Consider the following 19,012-nt stretch of genomic DNA (forward strand, 5'->3'; position numbering starts at 1 on the left):
AATTAAACCTGAACACCCGTAGCTCACCATGTTGAAAGACTTTTGCCATTTTAAAGCAGCAGAGAAAGGGTGGGCTAGCAAGCCTCTGGCCTGGCCAGATTCCAAACGAGAGAATTTTATTCAATTGCCTTAAGTACTTTTGCATTTTCCATTAACCGGATCTTGTTCACTGTCTTCTAGAAGGATTATTTGGGGTTATTTCTCATTGTCGGAAAGCAGCTGCACCTACTCGGTGCTCTCTTCCGAAATTTTAGGCTCACGTGAATGAGTGAGCCCTCTCTTTATTAAATGAAACAAGCCCCAGTCAGTCATATCCCTAATCTATCCGTTGTTCTTTGTCTCTTAAGCCTTTTCCCACATGCCAGCCAGCCAAGGACAACTTATCATTCCGCAAGGAACCAGTGAAAAGCAGTTGGTCATGGACGAGATGGAGAACTTCAGCCTCACCGTCAACCCTTTAAGCGACAGACTTTCCCTGTTGAGTACCAGCAGCGAGACGATCCCAATGGGCGTGGCGGATTTTGACCTCCCGGACCCGCAGATCGAAATCCTTCAGAGCTCTGACTCCGGGTGCTCCCAGACCTCAGGCGGCGACAACCTCAGCCTCGAGGCGGACCCGGAGAATGCCGATCCGGACGATCGGCCCCGGTCGCCCAAGGAAGACTCCCTGGATGAAATCATCCAGCAAGTGGTGAGCGACCTCATCTGCCAAGTCGTCAGCGGCCTGGAAAAGGAACCCGAGCCAGTTCCCCAGCCAGGCCCAACGGATGCCCCCTCCTCAAAATTCAACGCTTCAGATCCCGCCGAGGAGGTCGCCCCAAGCGAGGATCGAACCACAGGGAGCAGCCAGAGCAGTCTGCTCGGCCAGGGGTGCTCTCAGTTCTTATCCGTCTCCGCCGAGGCCGGGTTTGAGGGCCTGGCGAGCGGAATGTCCCGGAATAGCTCCTCCCCCTGTATCTCAGCGCCCCAGCCCCCGCTCCGGGACCCAGGAGCCCGGTCAGCCGAAACGAAGGCCCGGCAACGGAGCCACAGCAGCATCCAGTTCGGCTGCCGGGAGAAGCCGGCCGAGAAGGTCCCGGAGAAGCAGACGATCGTCAAAGAGTCGGGGAAGCAGCCGGGGGCCAAGCCCAAAGTCAAACTCGCCCGGAAGAAAGACGAAGACAAGAAGAAAGGGCCGAACGAGAAGCCCAAGCCGACCAACGTCTTCTTTAGCGACGGCCTGGATCTAGAGAACTGGTACAGCTGCGGCGAGGGGGAGATCTCAGAGATAGAGAGCGACGTGGGGTCCCCGGGGACGCGGAAGTCGCCCCACTTTAACATCCATCCCCTGTATCAGCACGTGCTGCTCTACCTGCAGTTGTACGATTCATCGAGGACGCTGTACGCCTTCTCCGCCGTGAAGGCCATCTTGAAAACAAATCCTATCGCTTTCGTCAACGCCATCTCCACCACGAGCGTCAACAACGCGTACACGCCTCAACTGTCTCTGCTTCAGAACCTCTTGGCCCGGCACCGGATATCGGTCATGGGCAAAGACTTCTACAGTCACATCCCGGTGGACTCGAACCATAATTTCCGCAGCTCCATGTACATAGAAATCCTCATCTCTCTCTGTCTGTATTACATGCGGAGCCACTACCCGACGCACGTCAAAGTGGCTCCCCAGGACCTGATCGGCAACCGCAACATGCAGATGATGAGCATCGAAATCCTGAGCCTCCTCTTTTCGGAACTGGCCAAGGTCATCGAGAGCTCCGCCAAGGGCTTCCCGAGCTTCATTTCCGACATGCTGTCCAAGTGCAAGGTGCAGAAGGTGATCCTCCACTGCCTGCTGTCGTCCATCTTCAGCGCCCAGAAATGGCACAGTGAGAAGACGGCGGGGAGGAACCTCGTGGCTCTCGAGGAAGGCTTCTCGGAGGACAGCCTCATCAACTTCTCGGAGGACGAATTCGACAACGGCAGCACGCTTCAGTCCCAGCTCTTGAAGGTCCTTCAGAGGCTGATCGTCCTGGAGCATCGGGTCATGACGGGGCCCGAGGAGAACGAAGCCGGCTTCGAGTTCGTCATCACCGACCTGGAGCACATCAACCCGCAGCAGCCGATGACTTCCCTTCAGTACCTACACGCCCAGCCCATCACGTGCCAGGGCATGTTTCTCTGCGCGGTGATAAGAGCTTTGCATCAGCACTGCGCCTGCAGAATGCACCCGCAGTGGATTGGCCTGATCACCTCCACGCTGCCTTACATGGGGAAAGTTCTGCAGAGAGTGGTGGTCTCTGTGACCCTTCAGCTCTGCAGGAATCTGGATAATCTAATCCAGCAGTATAAATACGAAACGGGATTGTCCGACAACAGGCAAGTCGCGTTTTGGGTTGTGGGCTTGAGTTTTGAGGCCAGAGCCGATATTATTTTCTGGGTAGCACGGTGTCAGAGGGTAGCAAGTCAATGGAGGCAGCGGTGAGAGGACCAGGAGCTAAACGTCATTTTTTTGAGTAACCCCCTCACGCCCACCCCCAACGTGTATTTTTAAGGCTGAAATCCTACTCCCTTCTAGTTAATCCGTGGTATTGGTAGAGCGCTTACTGAGCGCAGAGCACCGTACTAAGTCCTTGGGAGAAAACTATACAGTAGCGTCGGTAGACATGGTCCGTAGTCATAATAATAATAATGATGATGGCATTTATTAAGCGCTTATTATGTGCCAAGCACTGTTCTAAGCGCTGGGGAGGTTGCGAGGTGATCAGGTTGTCCCTTGGGGGGCTCACAGTCTTAATCCCCATTTTGCAGATGAGGTAACTGAGGCACAGAGAAGTTAAGTGACTTGCCCAATGTCACACAGCTGACAATTGGCGGAGCCGGGATTTGAACCCATGACCTCTGACTCCAAAGCCCGTGCTCTCTCCATTGAGCCACGCTGCTTCTCCCCATGTGGGACATGGACTGTGTCCAACTTGATTATCTCCCATCTACCCCAGCGCACAATACAGTGCTTGGCACATAGTATGGGCTTAACGAATATCATAAATAAATGAACTTTGGGAGAACAGCTCTGTTTATGTTGGGAAGTTCACCGCTCAGTTAAGATGTCCTGCCTGTTGATTGTCTCTGCTTTTTGTGTTTCAGGCCGCTTTGGATGGCATCAATTATTCCTCCAGATATGATGCTGACTCTCCTGGAAGGCATCACAACCATTATCCATTACTGTCTGTTGGATCCAGCCACGCAGTATCATCAGGTAAGACCGCTCAAAACACGGGAGGAGTGTGGGCTTGGGAGCCAAGAGACCCGAGTTCTAATCCCAGTTCCACAATTTACCTGGTGAGTACTTGGGCAAGTCGTTTAACCTCCTGTGCCTCAGTTTTGCCTTCTGTAGAATGGGGATAAAATGCCCAGCGGTGAACCCCGTGTGGCATAGAGGGGCTGTGTCTGATCTGATTGTATTGTATTTGTGCCTAAGCTGAGCACAGTGCTTGGCACCCAGTAAACGCCTAACAGGAGGGAAGCAGCATGGCCTGGTGGATAGAGCACAGGCATGGGAGTCGGAAGGACCTGGGTTCTGATCCCAGCTCCGCTACTTGCCTGCCGTGTGACCTTGAGCAAGTCACTTCACTTCTCTGGGCCTCAGTTATCTCATCTGGAAAACGGGGATTGAGTCTGTGAGTCCCATGTGGGACTGGGACTGTGTCCACCCTGATTAGCTTGTATCTACCTCAGTGCCATAAAAAAAAAAACACAATGCCTACCACATAGTAAGTGTTTAATACCATAAAAAAAAACCACCGTTATCATCATCATTGAGCTCAGGCAGCAGAAAGACCCCAGTGCTGGTAAAATAAATTTAAAGATCTCTGTTTCCTTTTTTTATTTTGGAAATGGTCCCTGCAGAATAAGTACTTGACAAATAAATAACTACCACCATTCTACTTTCGAATTAACTCTATAAAAAGGGCTTTGGGGGATTCTAGCGAAAGAGACTCTTACTGGGGTTATGTCTACTAGTGTTTGTCCTTTTGATTGTCTTTCCTGCCAATAGCTTTTGGTCAATGTAGACCAAAAACACTTGTTTGAAGCTCGCAGTGGGATCCTGTCCATCCTCCATCTGATCATGTCCTCTGTGACCTTGCTTTGGAGCATCCTGCACCAGGCAGATTCTTCAGAGAAAGCCACGGTTGCCGCTGCTGCGTCTGTGACCACCGTGAACCTTGGATCCACTAAGGTGAGAATGTGGAGGGCTTAGATTGTGGGGGCAGGTGGAGGTTTTCTCTTGGATTTTTCCCCAGAGGCCATATTCAGATGTACGGAATTGAAGGAGAGTTCATTTCCCTTTGGTTTGTGTAGCCTGTGCATTTATCTTTATATAATAATAATAATAATGGCATTTATTAAGCGCTTACTATGTGCAAAGCACTGTTCTAAGCGCTTGGGAGGTTACAAGGTGATCAGGTTGTCCCACGTGGGGCTCACAGTCTTAATCCCCATTTTCCAGATGAGGGAATTGAGGCCCAGAGAAGTGAAGTTCTTGCCCCACGTCACACAGCTGACAGTTGGCGGAGCCGGGATTTGAACCCACGACCTCTGACTCCAAAGCCCATGCTCTTTCCACTGAGCCACGGGCTCCATAGACTCCTTCATATATAGATATCTCCTTTGTTCTTGGGTGATTTTCACGTTAGCACTTTAGCTGAAGTTGGTATTTCTAGTTTGTTGGGGGATTTTTCCCTTCTCCGCTTCTTTTCATCAGTCCCCTCACTATGGCTGACCCAGATCTCCGGCCTCAAGCCAAAATTGAGAGAACTTTAAGTTATTAGCTCTAACTCTGAGCCTGCATAGGAACCAGGAAGCAGCACACCTGCCTGATCGCCAGTCTCTTTTTGGGACCTTTGTCACCGCCTAGAACCAGTGAAGTGCTTTAAGCTCATTAGGTAGTTCCCATGCAGACATGCCCAGAGCCAGGAGGACGGTAAGAGTGGAGCCAGCCAAGACTACCCAAAATGTTTGCTGGTTACAGATTGCCCCCGGACCCATACTGCATGCTGCTGCCCGGATTGTCTTTGTCCAGAAACGCTCTGGGCACGTTACTCCCCTCCTCAAAAATCTCCAGTGGCTACCAATCAGTCTGCGCATCAGGCAGCAACTCCTTACCCTGGGCTTCAAGGCTGTCCATCCCCTCGTCCCCTCCTACCTCACCTCCCTTCTCTCCTTCTCCAGCCCAGCCCGCACCCTCTGCTCCTCCACCGCTGATCTCCTCACCGTACCTCATTCTCGCCTGTCCCGCCATCGACCCCTGGCCCACCCCCCATGCCCGGAATGCCCTCCCTCTGCCCTTTCGCCAAGCTAGCTCTCTTCCTCCCTTCAAGGCCCTACTGAGAGCTCACCTCCTCCAGGAGGCCTTCCCACACTGACCCCCTTCCTTCCTCTCCCCCTCCTCCCCCTCTCCATCCCCCCCGTCTTACCTCCTTCCCTTCCCCACAGCACCTGTATATATGTATATATGTTTGTACATATTTATTACTCTATTTTACTTGTACATATCTATTCTATTTATTTTATTTTGTTAGTATGTTCTCTGTCTCCCCCTTCTAGACTGTGAGCCCACTGTTGGGTAGGGACTGTCTCTATATGTTGCCAACTTGTACTTCCCAAGCACTTAGTACAGTGCTCTGCACACAGTAAGCGCTCAATAAATACGATTGATTGATTGATTGGAGAGATCTGGTTTAGGTGATTCAGCCTTCCACAACTCACTGCCTCTGGAACAGAGTAGCCCGCCCCTTTTTTTTGTAACAGAAAGCAGTTGAAGGTCTATTACACCTACCTTGTGAAGTAACAATTTTCTTTTCCTCTCGTATTTCATTTCCCCCCTGTACGTTTCGTATTTGTGCATTTCATTTCCTCAGGTCAGTCCAGCCTCTTGAAGGCAGCATGGCTTAGTGGAAAGAGCTCGGGCTTTGGAGTCAGAAGTCATGGGTTCAAATCCTGGCTCCGCCAATTGTCAGCTGTGTGACTTTGGGCAAGTCACTTCACTTCTCTGTGCCTCAGTTCTCTCATCCGTAAAGTGGGGATTAAGACTGTGAGCCCTGCGTGGGACAACCTGATCACCTTGTAACCTCCCCAGCGCTTAGAGCAGCGTTGGTGGTATAGTGGTTAGCATAGCTGCCTTCCAAGCAGTTGACCCGGGTTCGATTCCCGGCCAACGCAGTAGTTGCCTTTTCTTCTAGACTATGAGCCCACTGTTAGATAGGGACCGTCTCTATATGTTGACAACTTGCACTTCCCAAGCGCTTAGTACAGTGCTGTGCACACAGTAAGCGCTCAATAAATACAATTGATTGAATGATTGATTAGCTCGGGTAATCAAGGGATCGCGATATTTGGAAGGAATGGGATTTTCTCTGTTTTTGACACCAATGTCATGGACATTCAGTCATTAAAAAAACTGGAATTGTATTTTTCGTTGAAATATGTCAGGTAAAGTAGGATGTCTGGAGCTTTGTTGAAACTCTTTCAGAACCTGAGGCAGCAGATTCTTGAATTGTTGGGCCCAATCTCGATGAATCACGGCGTGCACTTCATGGCCGCGGTTGCTTTTGTGTGGAACGAACGGAGGCCGAGCAAAACGGCTAATCGGACAAAGGTAGGGGCCCGACCCGCTTACGTTGCAATTTGAACGATGGGTGACTCAGCTTTGATGGAGGTTTTTGAATTTCTTTAAAACAAGCAGTGCAACAGTGAGGGAAAGGAGAGAGATCAAATGTAACGAATTCTTTTTTATGCGAGAGTAGAGAAAGCGTCATATCATCATCAATCATATTTATTGAGCGCTTACTGTGTGCAGAGCACTGTACTAAGTGCTTGTATGTAAATATGTAAAACCTCTTGTGATACAATGGCAGTGAATAAAATTAGGGTTATGGAGGGTCACAAAACTAGCCACAAACATAAATTATCATTTCCCTAGGTAATCTGATTTTATTTTCCCTCCCATTGTGACTCCAGGGTCATGTTTTCCCGGCTAATCCCTTGATTCTTGAGTCAGAGTTGTAGAGCACTGTGACTTGATAGCAGACAGTAAGGGCAAACTGCTTGAAATCACCCAACCATGCATATATCCCAGTTCAGAGTTCAGGAAAAGCCCAAAGCTTTCTGTTCCGGAGAGCATCTCCGTTTTTCAGAGATGGGCATTGTCAGAGGCTGGCATTGGGCAGGATTTCCATTGAGGACTAACAGTGCTCGGAGCAAGGGGAAAGACCACCGTGGTAGGTTCCGGGTGATCGCTGAAGCCCCAGATAATGTCTGCTCAGCCGCACATCCGTTTATTGTTGTATTGTACTCTCCTAGGTGCTTAGTACAGTGCTCTGCACATAGTAAGCACTGAATAAATACAATTGAATGAACAAAATTTCCTCAGCACCCAGATGTTTTCCAGGTCATCCCAACGGCCAGTGAAGAACAGCTTTTGCTAGTGGAGCTGGTTCGCTCCATCAGTGTCATGAGAACTGAGACGGTCATCCAGACGGTGAAAGAAGTTTTAAAGCAACCGCCAGCCATAGCCAAAGACAAGGTATGGACGGAAGAAGAGGTATTGAATCCGATTTTCCCAGGGGCCCAGTCTCTTGCCCCTTGGATTGCTGGAGGGGTGCCCCACTTCCCGATTCAGTTCCAGCTCTTAGTACAGTGCCTGGCACATAGTAAGTGCTTAACAAATACCATAAAGATAGGAGGTAACGGAAGCGAGCACATGGTTTGGGGGTGACATGGCCACCGCAGGGTGGTCTGACAGTCTTGGGTCTCCTGTCCAGAGGCTGAGCCCTGCCTGTTTGCAGAAGCCCCTGGGCCAAGCGTGGCCCCGATCCGTCTGGCCCAACGTGTCAGTCTCCCCCTCAGGGCTGAGCTCCATCTCCCCACCTACATGTTTGGGAGGCCCATGCGCCTCTGCGGACCTTTCCGATGTCCAGCTGACGGAGCCAGTTCAGAAAGTGCTGTAAAATGGTGTTTGGTGCTGCACTGGTCTATCTCATTCCGTAAGGCGACCATGAAAATGAGCAAACGTCCAGGGTCTGAAAACTAGTGAGCCTTATGGAGATTAGGCAGCAGAAAAGACACCAGTGGTAGTAAAATAAATTTAAAGATCCCTGTCTCCCTTTTTATTTGTAGACTGTGAGCCCACTGTTGGGTAGGAACTGTATATGTTGCCAACTTGTACTTCCCAAGCTCTTAAGTACAGTGCCCTGCACACAATAAGCACTCAATAAATACGATTGATTGATTTTGGGAGCGGTTTCTGTAAAGTACTCAATAAATACTATGGATTTGTTGATCGATCCCAGCGGGATTTGTGGCCTCTTGTTCATTTAGGCTAGTGGTCTGGGGCGATTTTTTTTTTTTCTGTGATAGGTTTTCTCTCCTTATTAGGAAGACTGCCCATTCCTTCCCACCTTTCAGTGCAACTTTTGGTCTGCAAAGCAGTGGAATCCAAATGGAATTTTAGTTTAGTAGAATATTATGGCCCAGTGGAAAAAGCCCAAGGCTCTTAGTCCCACCTCTGCCACTGGCCTACTGAGTGACCTCAGGCCAGACACTTAACCTCTCTGAGCCTCAGTATCCTCCCTTGTAAAATGGGGATAGGATAGATTGAGACCTATGGGTCCAATCTAATATCCTTGAATCTACCTCAGCTCTTAGCACATAGTAAGTGCCTAATTATTTAAGTAATACAGTGTTTTGTGAGGTGCACTTTAATTCAAAATTAACCACCCCCCCCTAAAAAAGTCAAATGTCAGTAGAGGCACTAATTGTTAGCTGGTGATGCGTCTCTCATTGGGCCACCCACACATGAATGGCTCTGTCAAAAACCTTCAATCCAGATTTACTGGATGCCGACGGGATCATAGGTGAAAGAACTGCCATGGTTTCTGCCTTCAAGGAGGTCACGATCCAAAAGGGAATGATTGGTGTCCTCAGATTCTTTTTCCCATTGCACTACATTTATGTACGGTCAAACCAGTGGAACCCATCCTTCCGTAACTGAAGAGAACCAACTATAGCTTTACAAAACTAGGCTAGTAATTGTTTTGCTACGATTTACAAAAAACAAGCTGGCGATTTGATTTGAATGGAAAATGTAACATTTTGTTTTGGTAAAAAAAAAAAAAAAAGCACAGCAGGATCTTAAGTGAAACAGATGTCTTCCATTTTTAGAAACATCTTTCATTGGAAGTCTGCATGCTTCAGTTTTTCTTTGCATATATTCAAAGGTAAGTTACTGTGTGTGTGTGTGTGTGTGTGTGTGTGTAAATATATTTTGGGAAATTGGGCCTTTATTCTCATTAGAGCTTTCTAAAATGTGAAACAGGAGGAGCCTGTCTAGAATGAAGGGTGGGTCTTCTGACAGCTTGATATGCTACTCACATCTGCCTTTCATAAACCTAATAATAATCCAGACTGGTCAAAGAGTAGAGCCCTACCAGTCTGAGATCTGAAAGAAAAAGGAAAATAGGCTGGGAGATTTTGAGTTTTGAAATAGAGGAAGGTCTTTCAGAGTTTTCAGAAAGGGGCATTGTGAGCTGGTTTCTTGTAAAAAAAAAAAAAAGCTGTTTTGCACTGAAATGTAAAGATTAAAGATTTCAACTGTATCTCTCTCAGTGACTTTCTTCGAGCCCAGAGAGATTTTCATTGTTCCATGAGGAAGCCTATTGAATTGGAATGTAGGCCCATATAGATTCAGAGAACACAGCAAGAAAAGTGGGTGGATAATGAAGTCCAGTGCCAATGAAGTCAGAGTGTGGTAGAAAGGCAAATGAAAGTGATACATCACTTACCAACTACAGATCATCTTACAGGATTCCTGTACCTAACCTGATGGACAGCTGGGCATCCTTGCTGGTTCTCCTCAAAGACTCCATCCAACTGAATCTCCCAGCACCTGGGCAGTTTCTCCTACTTGGGTGAGCAATTTCATTCAAAATGTTTGAAAAGTAGAGTTGAATGTAAAAGAACACTGCTCTGCATTGTAAATTGCTGACTTGCCATGATGGGGAGAGGTGTGCTTTTTAAGCAAGCGAAGTTATTTCTCCTGGAAGGTGTCAGAAGGGCATCCAGAGGAGCAAAGGCTCTCTCTGATGTACCTGTTCTTTGGTGGCACCGTGTTTGGTGATTTGACACACTAGTGGCCCCGTCAAAGCCGCTGCGGTGACTGCCAAAAGAGCAGACCCCGGGAGAGGGTGCGGACATTTGCATTGGCTTTAGAGCCGCAGAGCCCTGGTACTTACTGGTCGTACTGGAAATGAGGCTCCTGTATGGCTCCATGCCATTCAGAATGCGAGTGCTCAAAGGCTAGACTGGCAGACCCACTCTGCTGTGTGCCCTTTGCCCAGGTGGATGGCCAGCTGTTCACATCCACCTGCAGATGAAGTTTGTCCAAATGTATGCCCCTATCTCCAGTAAACAGTGACCTGCAGTGGTAGTGAGGGCCTACGCCGTACATTTTTTAGTGCTTTGGGATCCGGGGTGTCCAACAAGGAGATGCCATAGGAGTGGTTTTGATGGACACAATCCTTTCTATGGCTTTCCCTTCTATCCCCTGCCTCCTTGCAAGTGATATGTTGTGATGCAGATGTCTTTGCCTGGAACTGGATTTTAGCCACCACCCTAGATGCCCAAATGTAACTATCAAGTCACAGTTTTGATTTTAGAGTTTGGTCAGCTCCCTTAAAGCTTCGAGGCTTTTGTGATGTTCTTAAATCAAATTCTGACTGTGATCAGCTATGTCCAGGCCCTGGGCAGCGATCTTTACTAATTTGGGGATGGTTTGGGTTGGAAAAACTAATCACTGAACCATATAAACAGTCTAGTTAAAATGATGAAATGATCTGCCTGAAACATTTAGATGACTTCCTGTATTTCCAAGAGCGAGTGATTCTGCTTATACATTATCCTGGTTTTGGAGTCTGCATTTTCAGGTGAAAGCTAACATCAGGCACTGGCAGGATGTTAATTAGAATATAAAAAGAATTTGAGAGGCAGCCAGGTTACATAAATGATTTAAATGTTGTTGTCAAAATAGAATAGAATTTTCCACTTGCCCTGAAAAGGGTCTTTATTCTTGAAGAACTTTGTAATGAGTTATTCATTCTCACATCACCTCTGTGAGGCCAATAAGAACTTGCAGTCATAGTAACATTTATAGAGGGCCCAGTTGGTGCCCTTCGGAAGTACAGAATAGCTAAGTGACACGTTCCCTGCCCAAAAGGAGCGTAAACACACTTTAACAGGGGAAGACAAGTCTTCCTTATTTTGAAAGGTAAGGTCTGGGAGAGATATTGACCCCAAATCCATGGAGAGAATCTGTCAGAATGGGAAATTGGATTTGGTAATATTTCCTTAAGGTGAAAAACATTTTCTCTTTCATTTTGCCTCCTTTAGGGTTCTGAATGAGTTTATTATGAAAAACCCCAGTCTGGAAAATAAAAAAGATCAAAGAGACCTTCAGGTAAGATTAATATTTTTTTTTTTCTAGTCTTTGAGGTCAGCAGTCACCTCCTACACTCATCATACACTGGGGCAGGAACACTAAATGGCCTGCATAGTAGAATTAGGTGATTCCTTTCTAGTTGACCAAAGCTAGTGTCTGACATTACTGAGCTGGGTGTGTTTGTTGCTGTTTGTTATTTTATAGTACTTGTGAAGCGCTTACTATTTATCTGACACTGTTCGAAGCACTGGGGCAGGTACAAGTTAATTATGTCAGACACAGTGCCTATCCTGCCTGGGGCCTCACAGTCTTAAGAGGAGGGAAAACAGGTATTGACTCCACATTTTGCAGTTGAGGAAACTGAGAGTGTGGTTTCTGGTGCTTTCCCAAGACTACTGCCATCATCTTCCCCACTACCTGATCTAGATTGTAAGCTCCTTATAGGCAGAGGAACTATCTACTAATTTTGTCGTGTTCTCCCAAGCGCTTAGTCCAGTGCTCTGCACATAGTAAACACTCCATAAATACCACTGACTGATCTAGACTGGAAGCTGGGAGCAGGCCACACCCAGGACCTCCTTTCTGCAGCAAAGGGGCCCAGACAAACTTGACCAAGTGTGGGGCCCATTGTTTCCAGGTTCAGGCTGTAGGTTGAGGGTGGGCTGGTTGTTTGAGGAATTGACTTACTTCCCAATGCAGAAATTTCCCCCTTTCCTTCTCCCAGTCTCCTGCCTACCGAAGCTGTGGCCACTGGGTTCTCTAGGTCACTTTGCTCCCATAGCAGGATTCATAGCAGGACTGCTTGCCCAGAACATCCCCCTAAAGTGCTGGTCGTAGGTCAGTTGAGCCGTTTCACCTTCCCTCACGCTAAGAATGGCCCATTAGGAGTATAAGTCACTTGAAGCTGGATCTTATCTAGTTCTGAAAACCTTTGTAACCTTTGGTTCAATCAATCAGTGGTACTTATTGAGCGCTTATTGAGCTTCCTATGGATGTTCAGCCAGTGTTTCTGGTCGACTTCCCTGCAATGTGCAGATTGAGCATTTGGATTGGTGTGAAACTGTACCCAGCCCAAATCCTTAGAACCCAAATGGGCTTTGCATCTTCTCAACCAGTTGTATTTTCTGAAACACATGCAGGCCTCTATCGTTGTCTTTCCATTGGTAGGAAGAAGTTACCACTAGATTCCAGAAGGGTTAGATATATTCCTAGACAGTATGTCTGTTGGGGAAAAGAAAACGTTAGGCATGTTTAGGTGGCCCATCCCAAGCCACAGTATCATGAGACCAAAACCTGTCGTCTTAAATGTAGCTTTGTAGCTCTGTGCTTTTCAGAACTCATGGAACTGTGCGTAGCCATAGAGTATTTGCCATTATTTTTTTACTCTAGACAGAAATCTTCATGGGGGCCAAGAATGTGTCTACTAAGTATATTCTTCTAAGTACTTAGTAAAGTGCTCCGCAAATAGTAAGCTCTCAATAAATACCAATGAATGAATGATTTTTTTTTTCATGTTCATTGTTTCCTCCGTTCAGGATGTTACTCATAAAATAGTGGATGCCATCGGAGGAATTGCTGGATCTTCTTTGGAGCAGACTACTTGGTTACGACGAAATCTAGAAGTTAAGCCTTCCCCCAAAATCATGGTTGATGGAACCAGTCTGGAATCTGATGTTGAAGGTCCTAAGACAACTTAATTTTGTGTTCTGTGGTCCCTTTGGTTTTTTGAACTAAAAATACTCCAGTATCATGCTGGTTAAACTATGAAACTGTTGCTTTTGACTGGCATTTGTGTACTGTACGCAGGGGTTTAAAATGATAATATTTAAAAAACCCCAAAACTGATCATATTTCTGTTTTCTCTTGCTTAGACATGTTGTCTCCTGCTATGGAAACTTCAAACATCACTCCTTCAGTCTATAGCGTGCACGCATTGACACTACTGTCTGAGGTAAATATTCTCCAGTTCCAGTGTGTTCACCTAAGAGTGCTTTTCCCTCAAATTATAAAATAAGTCCAGTCCGTTTCTACTAGTGTAGACACTTATACTTGAACCACTGACTATAATGAATTTGGAGTGGAATCACGTATTGAAAGTTTCTTTATACTTGTATCAGTATTTCACTAAAGAGTGATTTGACTGCTTGTATATTTTAATTAGGTGTTATCTGGTGCTTTGAGTTTTTTTATGTATTTTCCAGCATTCTCTTTAGAAACAAGTGCTCTGGGTTTGAATGCTGACCTTTTGTGTTTTTTCCAGCCCCGCCGTTGACTAACGCCAGGATTTTGGAAGTCACTTAGTCCGATCGAGTCTCAGTTTACACCCCTGTATAATGGGCATAATAGTCTGTGCCTCTTCTGCCCCTGGGCATAGGGTTTGATAAATAGAAACAGAAGGAAAAACATTTTAGGGTTTTTGGGGAAAGGCACTTTGCATTGACAGAATTTATAACCCTTTCACTTCTGAATCATAGCATTTTTTTCCTGAAGCATTCTGAGTATTTTATTTCTGTTTCCTCATTCGTTTGGACTGGAAGGGATCACAGTCCCATGTTTCTGATGGATCAGTGTTGTTCCTTTTGACAAATGAATGGAAAATTCCAGTTTCAGACCAAACGAAAGACCATGAAAGCAGCTGATTTCTTCTTTTTTTGTCTATTAGGTTTTGGCTCATCTTTTGGATATGGTGTTCTACAGTGATGAAAAGGAGAGGGTTATTCCGTTACTTGTAAATATTATGCATTATGTTGTTCCCTACCTCCGAAATCACAGGTATTTTTGCCATTCATGTAGATAGATATATGCTCTCTCTGTTTCATTTGGAGGGTGTTTCGGGTACCGGGGAACTGTAAATCCTGGCAAGCTAATGAATTAACAAGAATAGTCCTGGTCACCTTATTAGTCAGTGGTGAAAGTGTCTGACCAAAAAGCCACCACGGGGGTCTCACAAGGGGGGACACGCTCAGCAGAAATCCCCAAAATAGCTGGCAGACATGGACGGTGAAGACCGCAGAAGCAGCCAAGGCGGCCACCCGGGCAATCAGCTGCCTGTCTATGGCAAACCGGCCAAACCGCAGGACTGTGTTGTCATTTTGGCCACAGATGGGCCAGATTTTTGTGCATGAAGTTCTCATGGGAACTTCTCAGTGTGCCGCATCCCAGCTCACCTACCCATTCATTGCACCCCATGCGCCCCTCTCCCCCCCGACCAGTGAACGTGACTGCCAGGGACCTGACAGTGTGACTGGCAACTGTGCCAACCACTAGCACTATAATTACTCCCTTCACGCAGGTTCTTGCTTCTGAAGTCTTTGTTATGCAACTTGAGGTGTCTCTGTTGTTTAGGTTGGGAGATTCCATCATCAAGAGCAATGGAGTATTTGTCGTCTTTTTATTCTCCAATTGAAATATCATTTTTACCATTTACCTACCAGAAACCATCACATCTTGTAGTAGCATCTGATCCACACAAGGCAAACAGGCAATGTTGGAAATATGCTGGCAGTGCCAGTTACTGGGGGAAACTTCATTTGAGTGTCATTCCCAGAAACCATTATGATAGGAATGCAGTTTACAGGTGGGGGAGAATTTTCATTTTTCTCTTCCTCCCAGTGCTCACAACGGCCCCAGTTATCGAGCTTGTGCCCAGCTCCTTGGCAGCCTCAGCGGCTATCAGTATACAAGAAGAGCTTGGAAAAAGGAAGCCTTTGACCTCTTTATGGATTCCAGTTTCTTCCAAATGGATGCCTCTTGTGTCAACCAGTAAGCCATCCTTCTGCTTTTAACCGTCATGGTTATGTCTTGCCCAAGTCCATTTGGCACGGATTCTGTGCTTTAATAGACCCACTCTCCATCCACTTGTTAAAGAGAAATGAAAGTGGACAGTCTCTTTTCTTAACTAACCACCATCACCCTTTCCATCATAGTTGGCGAGCAATTATGGACAACCTGATGACCCATGACAAAACAACTTTTAGGGATTTGATGAGTAAGTATCGGGCGAGAAACAAACCAAAAGCATTGCATCCTTTCTTCCTAAGAGTAAGCTCTACTGTGCTGTAAAAACCTATTAATGAAAACGAGTTCTAGATCAGGAGGTAGCCCACCTTAGTCTAGGTTTGAGCCAGAGGGGCATCATTTCCCACCACCTGAATCCCAGGCTCCAAATCGGAAGGGGTTCAAGGAAGCCTGCCACCTCCATCCTCAGTTTGCTTTGATCCAGGGTCTTTGCTCTCCATCACCCTTCGATTTCCCTGTCTTGGGTAATGTTTCCTAACTCTTGCTATCCTATTTAGACTGTGAGTCCCATATGGGACAGGGACTGTGTCCAACCTGATTTACTTGTAGCTACCCAATGCTCAGTGTTTGACAAATACCATAATAAGAAGCTCCTGAGGTCAGAGAACAATGTGGGACCAGGGGTTGGTGTACTTTACTAGGGGACAGAGATTTAGGCCTTCTGCATAGCGTAACGGGTCCACCCACTTTCTTTTCCAGCACGAGTAGCCGTGGCTCAGAGCAGTTCTCTCAACCTGTTTGCGAACCGGGACGTGGAGCTGGAACAGAGAGCTATGCTCCTTAAAAGACTTGCATTTGCTATTTTCAGCAGTGAAATTGACCAGTATCAGAAATACCTGCCAGACATACAAGGTATTTAGCCAAACCTCATTCTAACTCCTCTCAAACTCTCATGTGAGTATTGTTTTCTCCAGCGCTTAGTACTATGCTCTGCACCTAGTAAGCGCTTGGTAGTATCACTAGAACTACTTAGACTGTAAATAGGATTGATTGAAATGCAGCTTGGAAACCTCTCTGAAATCTCACTTTATTCCACCTGGCTGTTGTCCCACCAGTTCACTTTGGCCGTTTTAGCCCCTATATATCCAGAAAGTGTATATTTTCTTGTCTTGGGTGTCTTAGGAATCTGTTTTGTATGCTTCCTTCTCTAGTGGGTTAAATTACATTATCGAAACAAATTGGGAGCAAGGCCAGCCCGGATCATCCCAGGTTTGGGTTGTGCAAGGCCCTCTGCCGAATTTGTCTGGATCTCTGAGCTAGGCTTTGTGTGGAGAACAGGCGTGTCAGCTAGCCACCTCTCCACTGAACTGTATGTTTGTATGTTGGGGTATATCCAGTCTCCCCCATCCAGCCGTTCATTTGTCAAGACTGCCAACAGACCCTAAAATAGGGCAGGCACCACCCAAAGGGCTGACTGATTCAGCCACAGGGCTAGGGCGGGTTGGAAGATAATCCAGGTCATTTCGGTAATGGGGAAATCTCGCCTTGGTTTTTTCTCTTTCAGAACGATTGGTAGAGAGCCTCCGTCTGCCCCAGGTGCCCACCCTGCACTCCCAGGTGTTCCTGTTCTTCAGAGTGTTGCTTTTAAGGATGTCTCCTCAGCATCTCACCTCTCTTTGGCCAACTATGATCACCGAGCTTGTAAGTTGGGCTTGGCTCCCGGGACTTGAAACCAGAAGGAGGGTGAAGATGAGTTTTACTGCGGTGATAGCCTTCTTCCAAATATAGCCCACCGCTGGCCCTTATCATCTTCCAGGCAATGATCAGTTTTCCAAATCCGATTCCATTTCTCAGTTGTTTGAATCCTATGAAACAAACACCACACTCAGGTATTTCCCTTGCCTCCTTCCCTTTTTCCTAGGTTGAGTCAACCCCTCCTCTCTCCCATCTCTTCTTTCCCTTCTCCCCTAAATCAACTCAGAATCCTTATTTTATTTCTTTGTTCCTCTCATGTTTTCCCATTGCAGTAACTATGTTCCCAGCAGTCCACCTCCCAGAGCATCTCCAAGAAATCTTCGGCCTAGACGTTCTAAATCCCCTAAAGTGGGCTGAGCTTCCAAACTCATAAGGGCTTGTAAGATTCTTTCAAAGAGAACTGCACATTGGCTCAAAGGTCCGGAAAAGGGAATCTAATGGTTAGGGCTTGTTCCTGCCGCAAAAGAATTGTCAGTATTCCAGGTGTGGGCTTTGTTATCCCCCCACAAAGAACCCATTCTGAATCTGCCCTTTGGTTTACAGGTGCAAGTGTTTTTACTAATGGAACAGGAGCTCACGGCCGATGAGGACATTTCAAGGTGAAATAGGGCTCAATTCCTGTTCCCAATCCATTTTCAGTTGGGTGGAGTGATTGGTTACTGAAGTTGGTCTCCAAAGTCAGCAGAGAAAGCCCACAGTGCCCCACCTGAATGTGGTTTCCTGTCAGCCACATGCAGAGAATCTTGCACTGGAGAGACACAGAATGTTTTCCCACTGGATTTCTAGCTAATCTTGGTCTGTCAGGATGTACAGATGAAATGGTCATTTTTCAAGGGTATTCCCATTCTGGGTACTTCAGGTCCCACTTTCCTTTGGTTTCATTTCCTCTCCCATCCCTTCATGTGGCCTGACTGGTGGCCTTGATGTTTGGCTTGTCCAAGAGCTGGAGAGAGGACACTTCCTAGAGGGCCTGAACTCACAAACCCACAAAGAACCAGTCTTGTACTCTTTCTCCTAGGCCACCTTCCTTTTTCCCACGGATGTTATCGATTTACCATTCATCAGTCTGCCAATGTGGGCACTCTGTAGCACCCACAAATGGCAAGCGTTGTCTGGCTCCATAAATAATAGTGAATTGGATGAAGATGGGCAACTGGCTCATTCAACCCAACAGAAAGGCGAGACCTTTCCAAAAGCTCATCGTGGTAGGCCCCTGCCTCTCCTGACCGTATTTCCTTCTGCCTCCAGGACTGCAGGCCCCTCTGTGGCTGGGTTGGAGACCACGTACACAGGGGGTAATGGCTTCTCTACTTCCTATAACAGCCAGCGGTGGTTGAACCTGTACCTCTCAGCCTGCAAGTTTCTGGATTTGGCTCTGGCGCTGCCCTCAGAAAACCTTCCCCAGTTTCAGATGTGAGTAAATGAAAGGAAACGATGCGGTTTGGTCTTTTGAAATGCCATTTAATTTGGCCCTCGGAGTCTTTCTGAAAAAAAAAACCCAACAAAAACTATTGCCAGTTTAAATGTTACTTATGGTTTTGCCTCTCACTTTCCCTTGGGTTCTTGGAGGTCTAGTGAATATACTCATCCTGTAACACGCTGGGATCCGGGGGGCTCCGTTTCACAGGAATAAGGCCGTGTTCCACTGGCCTCATCCTCCTTCCATCCATGCTCCCTTGGGATCCTGGGGTTCTTCAACCTGTAGGGCTGTGTCCTTGTGTGGTCTAGAATCGCACTCCTGGATCCTCTCAAAGTCCTGAAGAAACCCTCAGATTCTTCCCTCAGGCCCCGTCTGCCGGCTCCTCTCCCGCTTCTTTGGCCTGCATCGTGCTCCCAGCTCACCCCCTTTTCATCTGCATTTCATCTTCTGTAGTCCAGCTGGGTGGACGGTTTTTCTGTCGCCCAGAAACCCCGGGTGGTTAGTAAGGCTAGAAAACCCAAAGAAGAGATTACTACACTGCTCACCTTGCAGGCCCACCATCCTAGGCTAGCAGCAGGGTGAGGCAGGGAAGGTCAGCAGGAAAGTGGAAGGTATCAGCAGTCTAGGAG

At 47.0% G+C, this 19,012-nt stretch overlaps 1 protein-coding gene and 1 non-coding gene across 5 annotated transcripts in view; both read left to right on the forward strand.

Moving 5' to 3' along the window:
- DOP1A (DOP1 leucine zipper like protein A) overlaps nucleotides 1-19,012 on the forward strand; it is a 48,116-nt gene that overhangs the window by 26,934 nt on the left and 2,170 nt on the right. For 3 of the 4 annotated variants that reach the window (XM_038761035.1, XM_038761034.1, XM_038761033.1), the window contains 17 exons: nucleotides 348-2,355; nucleotides 3,124-3,235; nucleotides 4,034-4,216; nucleotides 6,509-6,634; nucleotides 7,427-7,561; nucleotides 9,199-9,254; nucleotides 9,840-9,944; nucleotides 11,422-11,488; nucleotides 13,006-13,150; nucleotides 13,342-13,421; nucleotides 14,133-14,242; nucleotides 15,083-15,232; nucleotides 15,397-15,458; nucleotides 15,968-16,120; nucleotides 16,773-16,909; nucleotides 17,507-17,562; nucleotides 18,212-18,376. In XM_038761035.1, coding sequence (XP_038616963.1) covers nucleotides 348-2,355; nucleotides 3,124-3,235; nucleotides 4,034-4,216; nucleotides 6,509-6,634; nucleotides 7,427-7,561; nucleotides 9,199-9,254; nucleotides 9,840-9,944; nucleotides 11,422-11,488; nucleotides 13,006-13,150; nucleotides 13,342-13,421; nucleotides 14,133-14,242; nucleotides 15,083-15,232; nucleotides 15,397-15,458; nucleotides 15,968-16,120; nucleotides 16,773-16,909; nucleotides 17,507-17,562; nucleotides 18,212-18,376 — 3,850 coding nt within the window. The remainder of the gene's footprint in view (nucleotides 1-347; nucleotides 2,356-3,123; nucleotides 3,236-4,033; nucleotides 4,217-6,508; nucleotides 6,635-7,426; nucleotides 7,562-9,198; nucleotides 9,255-9,839; nucleotides 9,945-11,421; nucleotides 11,489-13,005; nucleotides 13,151-13,341; nucleotides 13,422-14,132; nucleotides 14,243-15,082; nucleotides 15,233-15,396; nucleotides 15,459-15,967; nucleotides 16,121-16,772; nucleotides 16,910-17,506; nucleotides 17,563-18,211; nucleotides 18,377-19,012) is intronic. The other variant, XM_038761036.1, reaches the window with a different exon arrangement.
- TRNAG-UCC lies at nucleotides 6,127-6,198 on the forward strand. Its single transcript has one exon. It is a non-coding gene; the product is annotated as a tRNA-Gly (tRNA).

The sequence above is a fragment of the Tachyglossus aculeatus genome, chromosome 19 (genome assembly GCF_015852505.1).
Source record: "Tachyglossus aculeatus isolate mTacAcu1 chromosome 19, mTacAcu1.pri, whole genome shotgun sequence".
Classification (NCBI taxonomy): Eukaryota; Metazoa; Chordata; class Mammalia; order Monotremata; family Tachyglossidae; genus Tachyglossus; species Tachyglossus aculeatus.